Below are 19,101 nucleotides of genomic sequence, written 5' to 3'. Positions count from 1 at the left end.
GAAAGTACTTCCTGAGGTAGCTTTTATTAGCCAATTGTCCAGATACAGAAATACTTGTAATCCGTGAAGATAAAAATTTGCTGTTGCCACTACGAGGCATTTGGTAAAGACTCTAAGAAGGTGCTAGGCCAAATGACAGAACTTTGTATTGAAACTGTTGATAAGCTACCTGAAATTATAGGAACTTTCTCTGAGAAGGGAGGAAAGGATATGTGTGTGTAAGCTTTTTGAGGTCTTTAGAGCATAGCCAGTTGTTTTGATCTAGCAGGGGATATAAGGTTCCCAGAGATAGCATGTAAAACCGTTCTTTGACTAGATATTTGTTCAGGTTGTGGAGGTCGAGTATAGGATGAAGACCTCCCATCTTTTTCAGAATTAGGAAATATCTGGAGTAGAACTCCTGATTTTTTTGAGCAGAAACTGCTTCTATGGCATTTAGTTTGGAGGATTGACTCGAAATGAAGAGAGTAACCGTCCTTGACAACTTTGATGACCCATGCATCTGTTGTTATGAGAGTCCAACGCTGATTGCATAGCTGTAATCGACCTCCGATCAGTTGAGGAAGAGGTTGAGAAGGTAGAATACTGGCCATGCTCTCTAGCAGCACGTCAAAAGACTGCATTGATTTTTGCGAGGCTGACGTCTGAGACTTTTGAGGCCATTGTTGTTTTTTGCTTCTTCTGAGGAGGTGGTTTAGCAGCAGAGGAAAACACAGGGTATAGTCTCTTATATGAGTAGGGTATTGATCTTGGAGCTGCTTTAGCTGGCTGCGATTTAGTTTTCGCCCTATTGTGCGAACTCCAACTCTGCTCGTATTGAGTGAGCTTCTAGGTAGCTGCTTCTACCCAATCCCCAAAATGTTCTTTCCTTAGATATGGAATATTTGCTAGACGATCTTGAAGACTAATAACCATGTCCAAAACACATAGCCAAGCTAGGTGTCTCATAGCCATGACAGGGTGGATGCTCTAGATGTCATCTCAAAAGCATCAAACACCGTTATAGCCATGTACTTCCTAGTCTGGAACAGACTATGAGTAGTGTGTTCATAGTCCTCGAGATGTTCTGAGAGATATATATTGTTCAAGTTTATTAGGATTTTATATACCGCCTATCAAGGTTATCTAAGCAGTTTTACAATCAGGTACTCAAGCATTTTCCCTGTCTGTCCCGGTGGGCTCACAATATATCTAACGTACTTGGGGCTATAGAGGATTAAGTGACTTACCCAGGGTCACAAGGAGCAGTGCGGGGTTTGAACCCACAACCCCAGGGAGCTGAGGCTGTAGCTTCAAACACTGTGCCACACACTCCTCCACTCAAACTCTGCCAACTTCTTTATCAGATGTTTAAAATAAAAGGACATGTAGAAGTTGTAATTCAATACTCTACTGGCCAACATGGAATTTTGATACAGGCGATGCCCAAGTTTGTCCATAGTACGCCCCTCTCTTCCTGGTGGTGCAGAGGCATAGATCCTGGTACTAGATGATTTCTTAAGGGTTGACTCAACGAGCAGTGATTGGTGTTGAAGCTGCAGTTTATCAGATCCCAGACAGGAAATTATCCTATAAGGAGTCAATTTTCCTTGGGGCTGCAGTGATTGAAAGTGGATTCCCCATTTTCAAAAAAGGGCCTCCTTGAGCAGATTATGTAATGGCAGTTTAAGAAGCTCCTTAGGTGGCTCGTCATAGTCTAAGGCAGTGTTTCTCTACTCGGTCCTGAAGTACCACCTTGCCAGTCAGGTTTTCAAGATATCCACAATGAATATGCATGAAAGGCATTTACATATAATGGAGGTGGTGTATGCAAATCAAGTTAATGCAAATTCAATGTGGATATCCTGAAAACCTGACTGGCAAGGGGGTACTCCGGGACCGAGTTGAGAAACACTGGTCTAAAGAGTCCAGAAGCTCTGTTCTGGGCTCAGTATCCACCTTTAATTTGACTGGAAGGTCTTTGCCCAACTATCTAATGTACTTTGTAAACGACAGACCTTCCAGTGGAGACTTCCTTCTTGGAGAAGGAGGAGCTGGATGCGAGGGTATACCATACGATTCTGGCCTCATACTCAAGAGTCAGTATAGTGACGAGAGAGGTCAGAGTCAACTAAGAGTACTTCATGAATGTCTTTATAGGACGAGGCCTGTGGAGAATAGCGAGACGATGCTCCCATTGCCTACGGTACTGGTCCAAGGAAGAGGAAGGTCTCTTAGCCCTGGAAGTATGAGAGTGATGTAAAGTTGAACAATGAAATCTCTATGCTGTGCGTCTGGCTGAAGATGAATGCCTCAAAGAGCCTTGATGCCTCGTTGAAGATTGACACTGTTTAGATGAAGAGCATTGGTGAGAGGCTGAGGATAGATGTCTCAAGACGAGTGTCATGGACCACTAGCCGAATACTGTGATAGAGACCTGGGATCGGTACCCTGAGGCTTTGAGGTGCTATGTTCAGACTGGACCAGTATCTAAGGAGTCGATGTTAAACAACGGTGTTGCATGTAATTTAAACTTGTCACCAATTTCCCTCTTGAAGAACCCCTTCAGTTGCTCCTTGAACAACTGTACTGGTATCCTTGGCTCAAAAGCTGGTACCTTTGGTGTTGCAGTGCGTCTAGGGATGAATGACCTCAGCGAGGTGTCATGCCCTGATGGAGACACCTGGGAGATAGGGAGCGTTGGCGTCGCTTTTTAGCCTGCATTGAGAGACTCGATGCTGTCGAAGCTTGTGACGTTGGTTGAGAAAAGGATGGCTTCTTAGCTAGCTTGCTTGAAGATGGAATGTCCTCCGATACCAATAATGATACCGCCGATAAAGGGTGGTCGGAACACTTGACGGTGTCCATCGATGTACCAAAATGCTTCTCCAGTTGGATTTGGCGTGCTTTAAGTGAACTTTTCTGTACACAGACAGGAATCTACCCAATGTTCAGAGCCTAAACACTGTAAAAACCAGCTATGTGGGTCAGTTATGGAAATAGGCCACTGGCACCGACAGCACTTTTTAAAACCCGTCAAAGGCTTTGATATGGATGGAAAGATTTAATCAGCAAAATTAAACTCAATGATGAGACTGCGTGGGAACAAACTTCCGAAAAAGAACTAGTAAAGGAAGGACCGCCAAAAGGGCCAACCACACACAAAGATACCGCCTAATCTAATCTTCATTTTATATACTGAATCTATTCCCTAAGGAGCTCGACTCGGTAGTTCGTTAAAAAATGAAACATAACAAGTAAATACTATGGGATAAAAAAACAGAAATTGGTTAGATTAGATGGAAAAAGTTAGAAAAAAGTATGTTGAATTGCTTAAATTACTATACGACAGCTAAAATCAAATTAACTATTGTGTAAACAACCAGGTTTTTAAACGTTTTCAAAACTGAAATAATTGATCTACCAGTCTTAAAAAAAAATCTGGAAGTCCATTCCAAATTCTCACCAATTTAAAAGTAAAAGATTTACTAAGCTTCCCAGTGCATTTAATACCTTTCAGAGAAGGAAATGCTAATTTGTGAATTATTGTAATTCTTGAATAGCAGGATCTAAAGGAATTCCCACTAAGAGGAATCAAAGAGTCAAATATTCCATAAAGGAGCTTGAAAACCACATATGCACACTTGAACTGCATCCTATGATGGACCGGAAGCCAATGGAGTTTTCTCAGCAATGGGGAAACATGGTCGTACTTTCTCTTTCCAAAAATAAGTTTGGCCACTGTATTCTGTATTAACTGAAGACAATCTAAACTGCCCTGTTTAATATCCCCAAAAATAGAATTGCAGTAGTCCAACTGGGCCAACACAGTGGATTGTACCAGTAATAAATAATGTTCTTGATAAAATAGTGCCCTGACTTTCCTCAGCATGCGCAAACTAAAGAAACATTTCTTTGCTAAGGAATTTATCTGGTCATTAAAAGTGAGAGAGGAATCCAGAATAATATCGCCTCACTTCAGGCAGAAGCCCGGGTGGGGAAAAATAACAAAATTATTATTTTTTTTAAACAATAGATTTATTAAAGTTAGAATAAAGAAAATGAAACCATGGTCAAAGACAAAAAACTCACAAAGGGTTAAAGGCAATGCTAATCGGACGAAGTCAAGAAAAACGTACTTCTTTGCTCCGCGGAGAACTGAGAAATTACAAGCCTACATCGGGCAGGAAGGCACTCACAAATGTGCGGTGCGATATTATCGCAAAGTTTCTTAAAACTTAAAGTGACATTTCACTTTTCATATTGGGCTCCATGGATGTCACCCACATATGAGAATATACTGCCTGCTTGTCCTAGGATAATGGAGGTTTACTTACAGTTATTCAACATCTGGCGCTCCCTAACTTCCAAAAGAGACCCCACCTTGCTCCCCTCCTCTCCCTCAGCCGATGTTCTAGCAAAATTCTTCAACGATAAGGTTTCTTCCTTGAGATGCTCTTTCCCTCCTTCAGTCTCTTACAACTCCCTAGTGCCCACCGATTCTACTCCCACCCTAATGGTCTCCAACCCTATCCCAGCTGACAGATCCTGGACCACCTTTGAGCGCGTATCTGAATCCCTGGTCCTCAATCTCTGCCTCAAACTGAAATCCTGTAATTGCTCCTTGGACCCATTCCCCTCCTACCTATACGAGAACATTCCCGCTCAGGCTATTTCTTCTATCACCATTCTCATAAACTCTGCCCTTCAGTTGGGCCATTTCTCCCTAGAAATGGGTCATATCGTCTTGACCCCACTACTGAAAAAATCTGACCTTGACCCTTCCATACCATCCAGCTATCGCCCAATTGCAAATATCCCTCTCCTAACCAAGATGCTAGAGTCTATCATTTCTTCCCAACTCTCATCATATTTAGAGAGATTCTCTATTCTTTTACCCTATCAATATGGCTTTCGTCCTAACTTCAGCACCGAATCCCTACTGTCTTCCCTGATTTCAAGGGTTCAACAACTTCACTCTCGAAACAAGTTTGCCGTCCTCCTACAATTTGACCTTTCCGCTGCTTTCGACGTTGTTCACCATGATATTCTTGTTTACCAACTCTTTAAGATAGGTATCAACTCCACAGTCCTAGGTTGGTTCTCTAAATTCCTCCGCTCTCGTTCTTACATTGTTAACATGAATGGCACCTCATCCTCCCTCTGGAAACCGAATTGTGGAGTCCCGCAAGGCTCTCCACTATCCCCTATCCTTTTCAACATCTATATGTCCTCCCTAAAACTCCTCCACTTATCCCCCCTTGAAACAATTTACACTTATGCAGACGACATCCTCGTCCTCCTCGAGACCGATTCGAACCTCACCGACCTGTCTAAGAACATATCCTCTTGTACAATGAACCTACAATCCTGGACCCACACTGTGCAAATGAAATTGAATTGAGTCCAAAACAAGACTTCTTTGGCTCGGTCCAAAACTAGATCACCTACCCACCTCCATCCCACTACCCTCTGGCTCCTCTCTGCAGCTTGAGTTCTCGAGCAAGATCTTGGGCATCATCATTGATTCCACATTGTCCTTCAATGACCACCTCCAATCCTTGGTAAAAAAATGCTTTTTCAGCCTTCACATGCTAAGGAAAGTTAGATCCTGCTTCCATCAAAAACATTTTACCCTCCTTGTCCAATCCATCATCCTCTCCAGATTGGACTATTGCAACTCTATCTACTTAAGCCTAACTAAGAAAAACCTCCACAGACTCCAACAGATTCAGAATGCCGCGGCCAAGCTCATCTTCGCTAAAAGTAAATTTGACCATGTCTCCCCGCTCCTGGCCAAGCTCCACTGGCTTCCGATAATCGCCAGGGTCTACTATAAATGCGCCTGTTTAACTTTCAAAATCCAATATGGTATTCTCCCTCCCTTTATCCCTCTTTCTTGGAATTCCTCAAACCCTAATACCACCAGATCCTCCCACAAAGTAAAACTATCCTTCCCCTCGCTAAAAGGCATTTCCCACACAGGAAAGCTAGGGACCTCCCTCCACTTCAAAATCACTGAGCTCTGGAACTTGAGCTCTCTCCAAGTTTTCCGCAAACATCTGAAAACCTGGCTTTTCTCAAAAAATGTAAGTCTCCCTCCAACTTAGGAATCAAGGAAACTCTTATATCTTGGCATCCCAAGTCCTCTAAATTTTCTTCACACTTCTACCTCTAACCCTTTGTTGTAGTTCCTTCCTATTTCTCCTACTGTAAACTGCGTCGAGCTCTACGAACGTGGAGATGATGCGGTATACAAACCTAAGGATTAGATTAGATTAGTTATGCAGTACCAGACTGTCAGCAGCTTTAAACAGCATTAGAGTGGAGGAAAAGGATTTTATGCCTCAGAAACAGCTCCAAATGGATCCAGACTTGAAATCTTCGAACTGCCAGCCAGCCAGATACCAACTACATCCTCAGCTCACACATATCCTTGTCCATGCGGTCTGGAGTGGGAAAGGCAGCCTACGTCTTGAAACCAGGGTGGGTTTCACTCCAGACACATACAGCCTGCACTTGAAACCCGTGACAAGGTCACCGGCAAGCAGACTCCCAGGGAAAGAGACCCCCCCCCCCCCCGAGTCTAGAAATGGTGGCACAAAGCAGGCTGGCTCCACAGCACTCCGGCACCTTGGGACTGCCTCCTTTCCTCCGATAGGGGACCACCTGGAAGGAGTCTCAAGATACTGAAGCCATTGAGAAAATGAACTTTAAGCGAAAAAAAATGAGAAAAAGAAGTAGAACAACAGCAAAGACTTCTGCACGGCTTGCAGAAATTGTAAATGGATAAGTTTGCTAGCTCTCAGGCTAAGGGGGTGGAGCATGTGCTCAGAAGTTTGTAGATTTCTGCAACTCCCGGATTGCGGGTTGGGATGGAACACCTAACATATGGAATCCGGAAGGGACATAAAAGAACTAAAATTAGGACATCTATCAACACCTAAGCCCACTTTAGGCGCCACTAGGCATGATTCAATACAATGCACGTGGCTTTTATAGAATCACGCTTAAGCGCCATACTTCTTGGCACCTAAGTTTTAGGCGTCATTTATAGAATAAGGATATAAGTTCTTCTGTGCTAGCTTCAAGCATAGTATCATATGGATTTTCAAATTTAATCATTGCCTACAAATAGCAAATTCTGGAAACACCCCTAAAAGTTGCCACTTTAAAATTTAATATGCAGAGCTAGCTACTGCACGTTAAGTTCAATGTTAAGCATTAACTGTAAATTTTACTGCTACAAGTTGATTGACTTTTCACTCCATCAAATATTATAAAGATTAGGGGACACTTGAAGATGTTACAGGGAAATACTTTAAAAACCAATAGGAGAAAATTTTTTTTCACTCAGAGAATAATTAGGCTCTGGAACGCATTGCCAGAGGGTGTGGTAAGAGCAGACAACGCTCAACTTCAAGAAAGGGAACTATGATGCAATGAGGGCAATGGTGAAAAAGAAGCTTAGGAACAGCTCAAAAAAAATCCCAAAGACCGTGGAGCAAGCCTGGTCCCTATTCAAGGACACAGTGCTAGAAGCACAAAATCTGTATATCCCCAGATTTAGAAAGGGATGCAAAAAGAATTAAAAAAAAGCAATAGGAGACAAGAAAAAATCATTCCAGAAGTGGAAAAAAGACAAAACCGGGGATAACTGGAAAGAGCACAGGAAACTCCAAAAAGCACAGTTACTTACCGTAACAGGTGTTATCCAGGGACAGCAGGCATATATTCTCACATGTGGGTGACGTCATCTACGGAGCCCCAGCGCGGACAGCTTTTCAAGCAAACTTGATTGAAGTTTCAAGTTTGCACACTGCACCACGCATGTGCTAGCCTTCTTGCCCACTAGAGGGCGCATCCCCACCTCGTGGTCCTCAGTTCCATATCATAGCAAAGAAGCCATCCCCGGGGAGGTGGGCGGGTTGTGAGAATATATGCCTGCTGCCCCTGGATAACACCTGTTACGGTAAGTAACTGTGCTTTATCCCAGGACAAGCAGGCATGATATTCTCACATGTGGGTGACCTCCAAGCCAACCAAAAAAGGGCAGGTGGGAGGATGGCAAATTAAGAAAACAGGTTACGTAACACCGACTGGCCAAACCGGCCGTCGCTTCTGGACAAAGTGTCCAGACAGTAGTGGGAGGTGAACGTATGAACCGAAGACCAAGTGGCAGCTTTACAGATGTCCTCCATAGGCGTGGATCGGAGGAAAGCCACGGAAGCTGCCATCGCTCGGACTTTATGACCCGTAACTCGACCCGAAAGCGGGAGATCAGCCTGAGCGTAGCAAAAGGAAATACAAGCAGCTAACCAGTTTGACAAGGTGCGCTTTGAAACCGGGTGTCCTAACCGATTCGGATCAAAGGACAAAAACAATTGAGGAACCTTCCGATAAGACTTGGTGCGTTGAAGATAAAAAGCCAACGCCCTCTTACAGTCAAGCGTATGAAGCGCCACTTCACCAGGATGAGAATGGGGCTTCGGAAAAAACACCGGAAGGACAATAGACTGATTGAGGTGGAAATCAGACACAACTTTAGGTAAAAATTTTGGATGGGTGCGAAGAACCACCTTATCATGATGAAACACCGTGAAAGGAGGATCCGCCACCAAGGACTGCAGTTCACTAATCCGATGAGCAGACGTGAGCGCAATCAAAAAGACCACTTTCCAAGTGAGAAATTTTAGATGCGACTTGTCAATGGGCTCAAAGGGAGGCTTCATCAGCTGAGCCAAGACCACATTAAGATCCCACACCACCGGAGGAGGTTTCAGAGGAGGATGGACATTCACTAAACCCTTCATGAAACGAGTCACCAGAGGATGAAGAGAGAGAGAACGACCCTCAAGGTGCCGATGGAATGCAGCAATGGCACTGAGATGTACCCGAATAGAAGTCGTCTTCAGGCCAGACTCAGATAAATGCAATAGATAGTCCAGAACCGAAGACACAGGCACCGAACTCGGTTCCAGACGATTCAAAGAACACCAGGACGTAAACCTGGTCCACTTCTGGGCATAACAAAGCCGAGTCGAGACCTTGCGCGAGGCCTCCAAAATCTCCCTCACGGACCGAGACACTGGAATCGAAGTCAGGGGGAGAGAAACCAAGCAGTCAGATGTAAAGACTGAAGATTGGGATGTAACAGCGAACCCCGACTCTGAGACAGCAGAGAGGGAAACACCGGCAGAAGTAGAGGTTCCCTGGTACTGAGTTGAAGAAGCAGGGAGAACCAGGGCTGCCTGGGCCAACGAGGCGCAATGAGGATCATGGAGGCTCCGGTCGATCTGAGATGAACCAGCGTTCTCAAAATCAGAGGAAACGGCGGAAACGCATAAAGGAACCTCCCCTCCCATTCGAGAAGGAAGGCATCCGCCTCGAGACGATCCGGAGAGAAAATCCGAGAGCAAAAGAGGGGCAGTTTGCGAGTCTCCGGAGAGGCAAACAGATCCACCTGAGGAGTTCCCCAGCGGTCGAAGACCTCGCGAAGTACTCGGGAGTTCAGAGACCATTCGTGCGGCTGGAGAAGACGACTGAGTTTGTCTGCCAGCTGGTTCTGCTCTCCCTGAATGTACACCGCCCGCAGGAATATGTTCTGGGAGATCGCCCATTCCCAAAGGCGAAGAGACTCCTGACACAGAGGCCAAGAGCCCGTACCCCCTTGTTTGTTGACATAGTACATCGCCACTTGGTTGTCGGTCCGCACGAGCACCACCTGGTTGCGCAGCAGGTGGACAAAAGCTCGTGCGGCCAGAAAAATGGCGCGAAGCTCCAGCACATTGATGTGACATCGGCGGTCCTCTGCCGACCACAGACCCTGCGTCCTCAGGCCGTCCAGATGGGCTCCCCACGCGTACTCGGAGGAGTCCGTGGTCAGGACCTTGCTGTGAGGTGGAACGAGAAACAGCAAACCCCCGGACAGATTGGAAGAGCCGGTCCACCAACGGAGCGATCGACGTAAACAAGGAGTCACTGATATCCGGGAAGACACCGGATCGCGATCCTGCCGCCACTGCGACGCCAGAGTCCACTGCGCGAGCCGTAGGTGCAAGCGAGCGAAAGGCGTGACGTGAACCGTCGACGCCATGTGACCCAGCAAAATCATCATGCTCTGGGCCGACACCTCCGACTGCCCTTGACAGTGGCGGCTCCACCGAAGCAGAGCCTCCCGCCGAAGCGTGGGGAGAAAAGCGCGGAGGCGAACCGTGTCCAGCACGGCTCCAATGAATTGGAGAGACTGCGCCGGGTACAATTGAGACTTGGGAAAGTTCACTTCGAACCCCAGGTTCTGCAGAAGACTGATAGTCTGTTGGGTCGCTAAGATAACCCCCTCCCTGGACGAGGCCTTGATCAGCCAATCGTCCAGGTAGGGAAAGACCTGTAGACCCCGCGAGCGCAGGGCCGCCGCAACCACTACCATACACTTGGTGAACTCCCGAGGGGACGACGCCAACCCGAAGGGAAGAACCCGATACTGCAGGTGCAAATCCCCGACTTGAAAACGCAAGAACCTGCGGCAAGCGGCATGCACCGGAACATGGGTGTACGCTTCCTTCAAGTCCAGAGAGCACATCCAATCCCCCTCCTCCAATAGCGGATAGAGAACCGGAAGCGATAACATACGGAACTTCTCCCGGACCAGGAACTTGTTGAGCTTCCGGAGGTCCAAAATGGGGCGCAAGTCCCCGGTCTTTTTTGGGACTAAAAAGTAACGGGAGTAAAACCCCTGGCCCATCTGTTCGCGAGGTACCACCTCGACCGCCCGGAGGCTCAACAGGGCCCTGGCTTCTTCCAGGAGAAGGGCCAACTGGCTCCGATTGGGAGGGCAAGCTCCAGGAGGCAAGTCCGGAGGCGGACTGGAGAAGTTGAGCGAATAGCCCTCTGAGATTGTCCGTAGCACCCATGCGTCTGACGTAATCGCAGACCAGGCCCCAGCAAAAGCCGTCAGCCGACCCCCGATGGGAAGGGGGTGGCACGATGTCGCGGCGGGGGCCCGCCCCCGACCGCCCACCCCGTCAAAAGGACGGCGCGGCCTTGGCCGCCCCCTGCGCAACGGGCTTAGAGGGGCCACCTCTATTCTGTTGGGGTGGATGCCGTGGCGGCGGTCTGGAAAAGGCCGGCGTAGACTTCTGAGGGTACCTTCTCGGGGGCTGCCGGAAGGGATGCTGGGTAGGGGCCTTAGGCTTCGGGCGCACCAGAGATGCCAGAGAGCGCTCCTGTTCGGAAAGCCTCTTGGTCGCCGCATCCAAAGATTCGTCGAACAATTCCGACCCAACGCACGGCAAGTTAGCCAGGCGTTCCTGCAAATGCGCCTCCATCTCGAGGGTACGGAGCCACGCCAACCGGCGCATGGCCACCGCACAGGCCGATACCCTCGAGGCAAGTTCAAACGCATCGTAAACTGCGTGGAACAAATATAGGCGCAGCTGGGCCAGATTAGAGCTGAAGGTGGCAAACCTGTCCCTATGCGACTCTGGTATCACCTCACGAAAAGAGGGGAGGTCCTTGACCATCGTACGTAGGAAGGACGAGTACGAAAAGGCGTAGTTCAGGACCCTCGTCGCCATGAGAGAGTTCGCATAGAGACGACGCCCGAATTTGTCTAAGGTCCGGCCCTCCCTACTCGGCGGGACCGCGGCAGAGACCCTGGAGGGCTGCGATTTCTTAACCGCCGATTCCACTAGGAGCGAATTGTGAGAAAGTTGGCCCTTCTCAAAACCCTTGATGGGGAGGGTGCGATACTTCGACTCCATTTTTGAGGGGACCACAGCGACCGTCAAGGGAGCCTCAAGATTCCTCAGGAAGGTCTGGCAGAGGACCTTGTTAACCGGAAGGCGCGGGGATTCCCGAGGTGGGGCAGGAAGATCCTGCTCCTCTAAAAACTCCTTGGTGTAAGTGGACCCTTCAGACAAGTCTACACCCAAAGCCGCCGCCATATCCTGCACGAACCTCGTAAAAGAGGAAGGTTTAGCAGGAGGAGAGGGAGATCGAGACTTCCCGGCGGAGCCGAAGGGAGAGGCCTCGTGAGAATATCTGGGCTCCCTACCAGACCCCGACCCCAACGAGGCACAGTCCTGCGACCTCGACGGAGTCGGAGACCGGGTGCGTCTAAAGGAACCCCTCGGGGATCCCCCCGGGGTCCTAGGCACCGAAGCCCGACCCTTCGGTCCCGGCGAGGAGGCCCGGGAGCTCTCCCTGGCCGGAGACCGGAATAAGACAGGGTTATCCACCCGCAGGTCTCTCACCTGCAAAGCCTCGGCCCCGGCCGGCGACGAGCGACCGCGCCGCCGAGGCGAGGCCCGAGACCTCTTGGCCTTCCTCGGCCGGCGCCTCGCCCGAGACCTGCCCGAGGGCGACGACCCCCGTGAGGACTCCGAGGACGAAGACGAGATCCTCCGCACCCGGCGTGTTCAATGGCCCCGGTGAGCTCCGAGGCGATTAACGCCCGGAGCAAGTCTTGAAACACGGGGATTGACATTCCCTGTGGCAAGACCTGCCGCTGCTCCTCGGAGGGCGACCTCGGTCTCGAGTATTCCCTCGGGGCGGCGGACGCGGGCATCTTGGGCTTAACAGAGGAGGACCCTCCCGCCGAAGAGCCCGAGGATGGCTTCTTGGACGATCCAGGAGCTGAGGAGGGAAGTGGAGACTTACCCGAGGCCTTGGATGAGGCCGGCTGCTTCGATGGCAACGAGGCCCGAGGCGAAGCCGATGGTCCCGAAGCTGAGGTCGAGGCCGATGTCGAGGCCGAGGTCAAGGCCGGGGCCGAAGCCGAGGCCGAACTCGAGGCCTTCCCGGGCGGGGACTCGACCGAGAAAAGTTCTGCCATGCGGGCTTTGCGGCGTTTGAGTGCCCGCTTCTGGAAGGTGGCACACTTCTCGCAGGACGCTGTAGGGTGTTGGGGCCCCAAGCACCTCAAACAGCACCTGTGTGGATCAGTGATCGATAGGAGCCGTTCACAGCGCCCGCACTTTTTAAAGCCCGTTACGGGCCGGGACATGGGCCCAAGGGAGGCCGGGAACAAGCGAGGTTCCTCGGCCACGGCTACCGGGAGCCCCCGGTAGCGATAAAAATCGAAAGTTTTTTTTTTTTTTTTTTGAAACGAAAGGAAAAAAAGAATAAAGAATAAAGAAGACAAAAAAAACGCAGCGACCGCGCGAAATACCCTACACAGCCGCGGCGACAGAAGGCACAAGAGCACAATTTTTTCCACAGGGCTTCTGGCTCCGCGGATGAAATTGAACTGAGGACCACGAGGTGGGGATGCGCCCTCTAGTGGGCAAGAAGGCTAGCACATGCGTGGTGCAGTGTGCAAACTTGAAACTTCAATCAAGTTTGCTTGAAAAGCTGTCCGCGCTGGGGCTCCGTAGATGACGTCACCCACATGTGAGAATATCATGCCTGCTTGTCCTGGGATAAAGAATGCTACCAAGTGGTTAGGAGAGCAAAAAGAGAATATGAAGAGAGACTGGCCAGGGAAGCAAAAAACTTCAAATCGTTCTACAGATATGTTAAAGGGAAGCAACCGGCAAGGGAGGAAGTAGGACCATTGGATGATGGAGATAGAAAGGGAGTAGTAAAGGAGGAAAAAGAGGTGGCCGATAGGTTAAACAAGTTCTTCTCGTCAGTCTTCACAAGAGAGGACACAACCAATGTACCGGAAGCTGAGAAAATCTTCAATGGAGACCAAGAAGAAAAACTATCGACAATAGAGGTAAGCCTCGATGATGTCCTCCAGCAGGTAGATAAATTGAAAACAGACAAATCCCCAGGCCCGGATGGAATCCACCCAAGGGTATTAAAAAGAACTGAAAAATGAAATAGCAGAATTACTCCAACGAGTTTGCAACCTATCCTTCAAAACAGGGGAGATCCTGGAGGATTGGAGAGTAGCAAATGTTACACCTATCTTCAAAAAGGGATTGAGAGGGGACCCGGGAAACTACAGACCGGTAAGTCTGACTTCAGTTCCGGGCAAGATGGTGGAAGCACTGATAAAAAACAGCATCAGTGAGCACATAGACAGAAATAGGCTACTGAAAACGACCCAACATGATTTCTGCAAAGGAAGATCGTGCCAAACGAACTTACTGCACTTCTTTGAAGAGATAAACAGACAGATGGATAGAGGAGATCCCATAGACATCATTTATCTTGACTTCCAAAAAGCCGTTGACAAGGTACCCCATGAGCGGCTTCTTAGGAAGCTGTGGAACCACGGGGTGGAAGGCGACGTACACAGATGGGTTAAGCACTGGTTGGCAGGCAGGAAGCAGAGGGTGGGCGTGAAGGACCAGTACTCAGACTGGAGAGAGGTCACGAGCGGTGTTCCGCAGGGGTCAGTACTTGGACCACTGCTGTTCAATGTATTTATGAATGACCTAGAAACAAGGACGAAGTGTGAAGTTATAAAATTTGCGGATGACACCAAACTCTGTAGCAGGGTTAGAACAGTAGAGGAATGCAAAGAATTACAAAGGGATCTGAACAAGCTGGAGGAGTGGGCAAATAAATGGCAGATAAGCTTCAATGTGGAGAAATGCAAGGTCATGCATGTAGGGAAATAGAACCTGAGGTTCAGCTACAAAATGGGGGGGTTGGTACTGGGGGAAAGTAACCTTGAAAAGGACTTGGGAGAGCTGACGGACACCACAATGAAGCCAACGGCACAATGCGCAGTGGCCTCAAGGAAAGCAAACAGAATGTTGGGTATCATCAAGAAGGGTATTACAACCAGAACGAAGGAAGTTATCCTGCCGCTGTATCGAGCGATGGTGCGCCCGCATCTGGAGTACTGTGTCCAATACTGGTCGCCATACCTGAAGAAGGATATGGCGATACTTGAGAGGGTCCAGAGAAGAACTATACGTATGATAAAGGGTATGGAAAACCTTTCATACGCAGACAGGCTAGAGAAACTGGGGCTCTTCTCCCTGGAGAAGCGGAGACTCAGAGGAGACATATAAGATCATGAAGGGCATTGAGAATGTGGAGAGGGACAGATTCTTCAGCTTATGGGGAACTACAAGAACAAGAGGGCACTCGGAGAAACTAAAAGGGGACAGGTTTAGAACCAATGCTAGGAAGTACTTCTTCACTCAGAGGGTGGTGGATGCCTAGAATGCGCTTCCGGAGGGTGTGATAGGACAGAGTACTTTACAGGGTTTCAAAGAGAAATTGGATAAATTCTTGAAAGAAAAAGTTATTGAAGGATTTAGATAGGGAAGATATAGGATAAAGAAGGGTACAGTTAGAAGGATATAGATAAGGAAGGATAAAAGGGATTAAAGGATATAAAGGATCACTTACAGGTCATGGACCTGATGGGCTACCGCGGGAGCGGACTGCTGGGCGCGATGGACCTCTGGTCTGACCCAGCGGAGGCAAATTCTTATGTTTTTTTAGAAAGGTTTGGACAATTTCCTGGACAAAAAGTCCATAGTCTGTTATTGAGAAAGACATGGGGGAAGCCACTGCTTGCCCTGGATCAATAACATGGAAAATTGCTACTCCTTGGGTTTTGGCCAGGTACTAGTGACTTGGATTGGCCATTATGAGAACAGGTTACTGGGTTTGATGGAGCATTGGCCTGATCCAGTAAGGCTATTCTTATGTTCTTTGATATTCCTCCTGCTTTAGTTGCAAAGGGTCATTCCTCCTGCTTCAGCTATAAAAGTCATAGCTGAGAAGCAGCAATGAAGTGTTCAACAGATCAGCAGAAATGTTGGTTGGCTTAAGTGTGAGTTATGCAGTCCTACTTGAGGGGAGGGGTACACATCCTTTACCCCTTTCTTTTAGATTTTTTTTCTTCTACTTCTGTTTTTAACTTCTGGATTTGAAGACATTTAAGCAGTTCTATAAAGTGAATTACAGTTGTGACTTCAATAAGTTTTATGATCACAGCTTTACTAAGCTATACACTTCCCTTCTCAGAGCTGCAGAAATACTAATGAACCAAAGTCCCCAAAACATAGATTCTTGATAAAACACAAACTACCCATGTAAGAGCAGGTTTACAGAATTTTCTGGCAGCTTTTAGTAAATTGTGTGCACCATGGAACCTGTGTTCACTAGACATTATTCGTGGATAGGCAGAAAACAAATTCCTTCCTCCAACCTTACCTTGACCTCCATTTCTCTTTTTCAAAGGTGAATAAGTGACATGAAAATTTTCCTTTCCTGTAGGCTTAACCTACAAAAAAATATTGTGTGATTAAGTGCTACACTGAGAACAAAACAGAATAGTATTAAACTTGCATGGGATTGGGTAGGAGGGTTCATTTTAGTATAAAGAACTTTGCCAGCAATATTCATCACTGCTCAGACTTGTAATGTGCACAAGATCCATATATGGGAACTAGTTAGAAGGTTTTTTGTTTTCTGCTTCATTATCTTAATAAACCCAAAAGGAGTGAAATCTGCATATCTTGATGATAGTTATGGAGGAGTGTCCTAGTGGTTAGAGCAGCTGCCTCTGCACCCCGAGCTTATGAGTTCGATGGTTCATAGACAACCCCGCGAAAGACAAAGGCGCGCGCCGACAACTGAGCGCAAGATGGAGGTGCGCGCCGAAGAAAATGACAGTTTTTAGGGGCTCCGACGGGGGTTTTTGTTGGGGAGCCCCCCCAGTTTACTTAATAGAGATCGCGCCGGCGTTGTGGGGGGGTTTGGGGGGTTGTAACCCTCCACATTTTACTGTAAACTTAACTTTTTCCCTAAAAACAGGGAAAAGTGAAGTTCTCAGTAAAATGTGGGGGGTTACAACCCCCCACAATGCGGCACGATCTCTATTAAGTAAAGTGGGGGGTTTTCCCCCCACGCCCCCCCCCCCCCCGTCGGAGCCGTAAAAACAGTAATTTTCTGCGGTGCATGCCTCCGCGCTGCGCTCAATTGTCTGTGCGCGCTTTTGTCCCGGCGCGCTTTTGACCTGACACCGAGTTCGATTCCCACTGCAGCTCCTTGCGACTCTGGGCAAGTTAATATTTGATTGTCTCAGGTACAAAATAAGTACCTGTCTACAATATGTAACCACTTTGATTGTGTAAACTACACAGAAAAAGCGGTATAGAAGTTCCATCTCCTTTAAAGTTGTACAAGTGCTGCTTTTTTTTTTTTTTTAACCCAATCTTGCTAGTCCATTGGTGGGCATGAAGAATGCTGATAAACTTCTTATAATTAAACTTCATAGCTCAATGCACAGGGAAAACAGTAACAAAGTAACAGAATAGAAAATAGCTAGAGTGCTGGTAGAATTGTGAGCTAGCTTCACGATAATATCCATGTCGTCAAGCAATGGCTTTATTAGAATTCTAATGTGCAAAGTAGAACCCCCACTTGGAAATTGATAGAAAGCTGCTAGAACCTAGCAGAGGCACAGATTCAATAGAAAACAAGAATACAGTCAACGTGTTTAACAGTTTGTTTCAACAGCATAAAAAATTTATACAAGATATTACCTCAAAAGATGAATTAATAATTTTCTCATCCAACGTGAGTAGGAAATCCACTTCAGTCATATATTTTTTTCCAGTTTCCATTTTAGGAATGTGATCAATTGGGACATGTTCCTTCTGAGTGTCCCCCAAAAAACACAAAAAACCTGTTTCACTAGAAGCTGTTATATTTATAATCATCAGGTAAGCTTCTAGAACTTCACAGATAAAAATGAAACGCAAGTATATCTTGTGTTTTGCACACACTTGCAGCTCAAAGTGTATTACTTTCTACAGTAGAAAAAGCAGCTACTTACCGTAACAGGTGTTATCCAGGGACAGCAGGCAGCTATTCTCAACATATGGTGATGTCATCCACGGAGCCTGGATGCGGACAGCTTCGCAAGCAGACTTGAAGAACTTTTAGAAAGTTTGCGACTGCCGCACCACACATGCGCAAGTGCCTTCCCACTCAATGCAGGGCACGCGTCTCCTCAGTTCAGATAGCTAGCAGAGAAGCCAACCAGGGGAAGTGGGTGGGTTGTGAGAATAGCTTCCTGCTGTCCCTGGATAACACCTGTTACAGTAAGTAACTGTGCTTTATCCCAGGACAAGCAGGCAGCCTATTCTCAACATATAGGTGACCTCCAAGCTAACCAGAATGGGATGGTGGGAGTGTTGGAAATTCAGGAGAATAAATTTTGTAACACTGCCTGGCCGAAATGGCCACCCTGTCTGGAAAAAGCATCCAGACAATAATGAGAGGTGAAAGTATGAACCGGGGACCAAGTGGCAGCTTTACAGATTTCCTCAATAGGAGTAGATCTAAGGAAAGCTACTGATGTCGCCATGGCTCTGACTTTATGGGCTGTGACTTGACTATGTAGATGCAGTCCAGCCTGAGCATAGCAGAAAGAGATGCAAGCAGCTAACCAGTTGGAGATGGTGCGCTTGGAAATCGGATGTCCCAACTTGTTTGGATCAAAGGAGACTAAACGTTGAGGTGCAGATCTGTGTGGCTTAGTTCTTTACAAGTAAAAAGCCAAAGCACGCTTACAATACAGAGTATGAAGTGCTGTTTCTCCAGGATGAGAATGAGGCTTTGGAAAAAAACACTGCAAGTACAATGGATTGATTGAAATGAAATTTTGAAACCACTTTAGGTAAGAATTTAGGATGAGTACGGAGTACCACCTTGTCAAGATGGAATACTATGAAAGGTGGGTCTGCAACTAAAGCTTGTAGCTCACTGACCCTGCGAGCAGACATGAGAGCAATATGAAAAACCACTTTCCAAGTGAGATATTTAAGATAAGCCAAATCCATTGGTTCAAAAAGAGGCTTCATCAATTGAGCAAGAACAACATTGAGATCCCAAACCACTGGAGGAGGTTTGAGAAATGGTTTGATATTGAAAAGACCTTTCATAAATCTGGAAACCACAGGATGAGCAGAAACGGGTTTCCCTTTGATAAGCTGATGAAAAGCAGTAATTACACTGAGATGGACTCAAATGGATGTGGATTTAAGGCCTGATTGAGACAAATGGAACAGGTAATTCAAAACTGAAGACAAGGAGGTAGATTGAAGCTTCTTATGATGAATGGTGCACCAAGCAGAAAATCTAGTTAATTTCTGATTGTAGCATTGTCTAGTGGTAGGCTTCCTGGAAGCCTCTTAAATG

At 47.3% G+C, this 19,101-nt stretch overlaps 1 protein-coding gene across 2 annotated transcripts in view; it reads right to left on the bottom strand.

Moving 5' to 3' along the window:
- The window catches only part of LOC117360019, a 109,858-nt gene that overhangs the window by 31,605 nt on the left and 59,152 nt on the right, over positions 1–19,101 (bottom strand). The window contains exons 8-9 of one of the 2 annotated variants that reach the window (XM_033943562.1): positions 17,442–17,555; positions 16,108–16,177 (exon numbers count right to left, since the gene is read on the bottom strand). In XM_033943562.1, the coding sequence (XP_033799453.1) occupies positions 16,108–16,177; positions 17,442–17,555 (184 nt within the window). The remainder of the gene's footprint in view (positions 1–16,107; positions 16,178–17,441; positions 17,556–19,101) is intronic. The other variant, XM_033943563.1, reaches the window with a different exon arrangement.

Source organism: Geotrypetes seraphini, chromosome 4, assembly GCF_902459505.1.
Source record: "Geotrypetes seraphini chromosome 4, aGeoSer1.1, whole genome shotgun sequence".
NCBI lineage: Eukaryota > Metazoa > Chordata > Amphibia > Gymnophiona > Dermophiidae > Geotrypetes > Geotrypetes seraphini.
The sequence above is the reverse complement of the archived record's forward strand: the minus strand, read 5'-3'. Positions and strand labels throughout refer to the sequence as shown.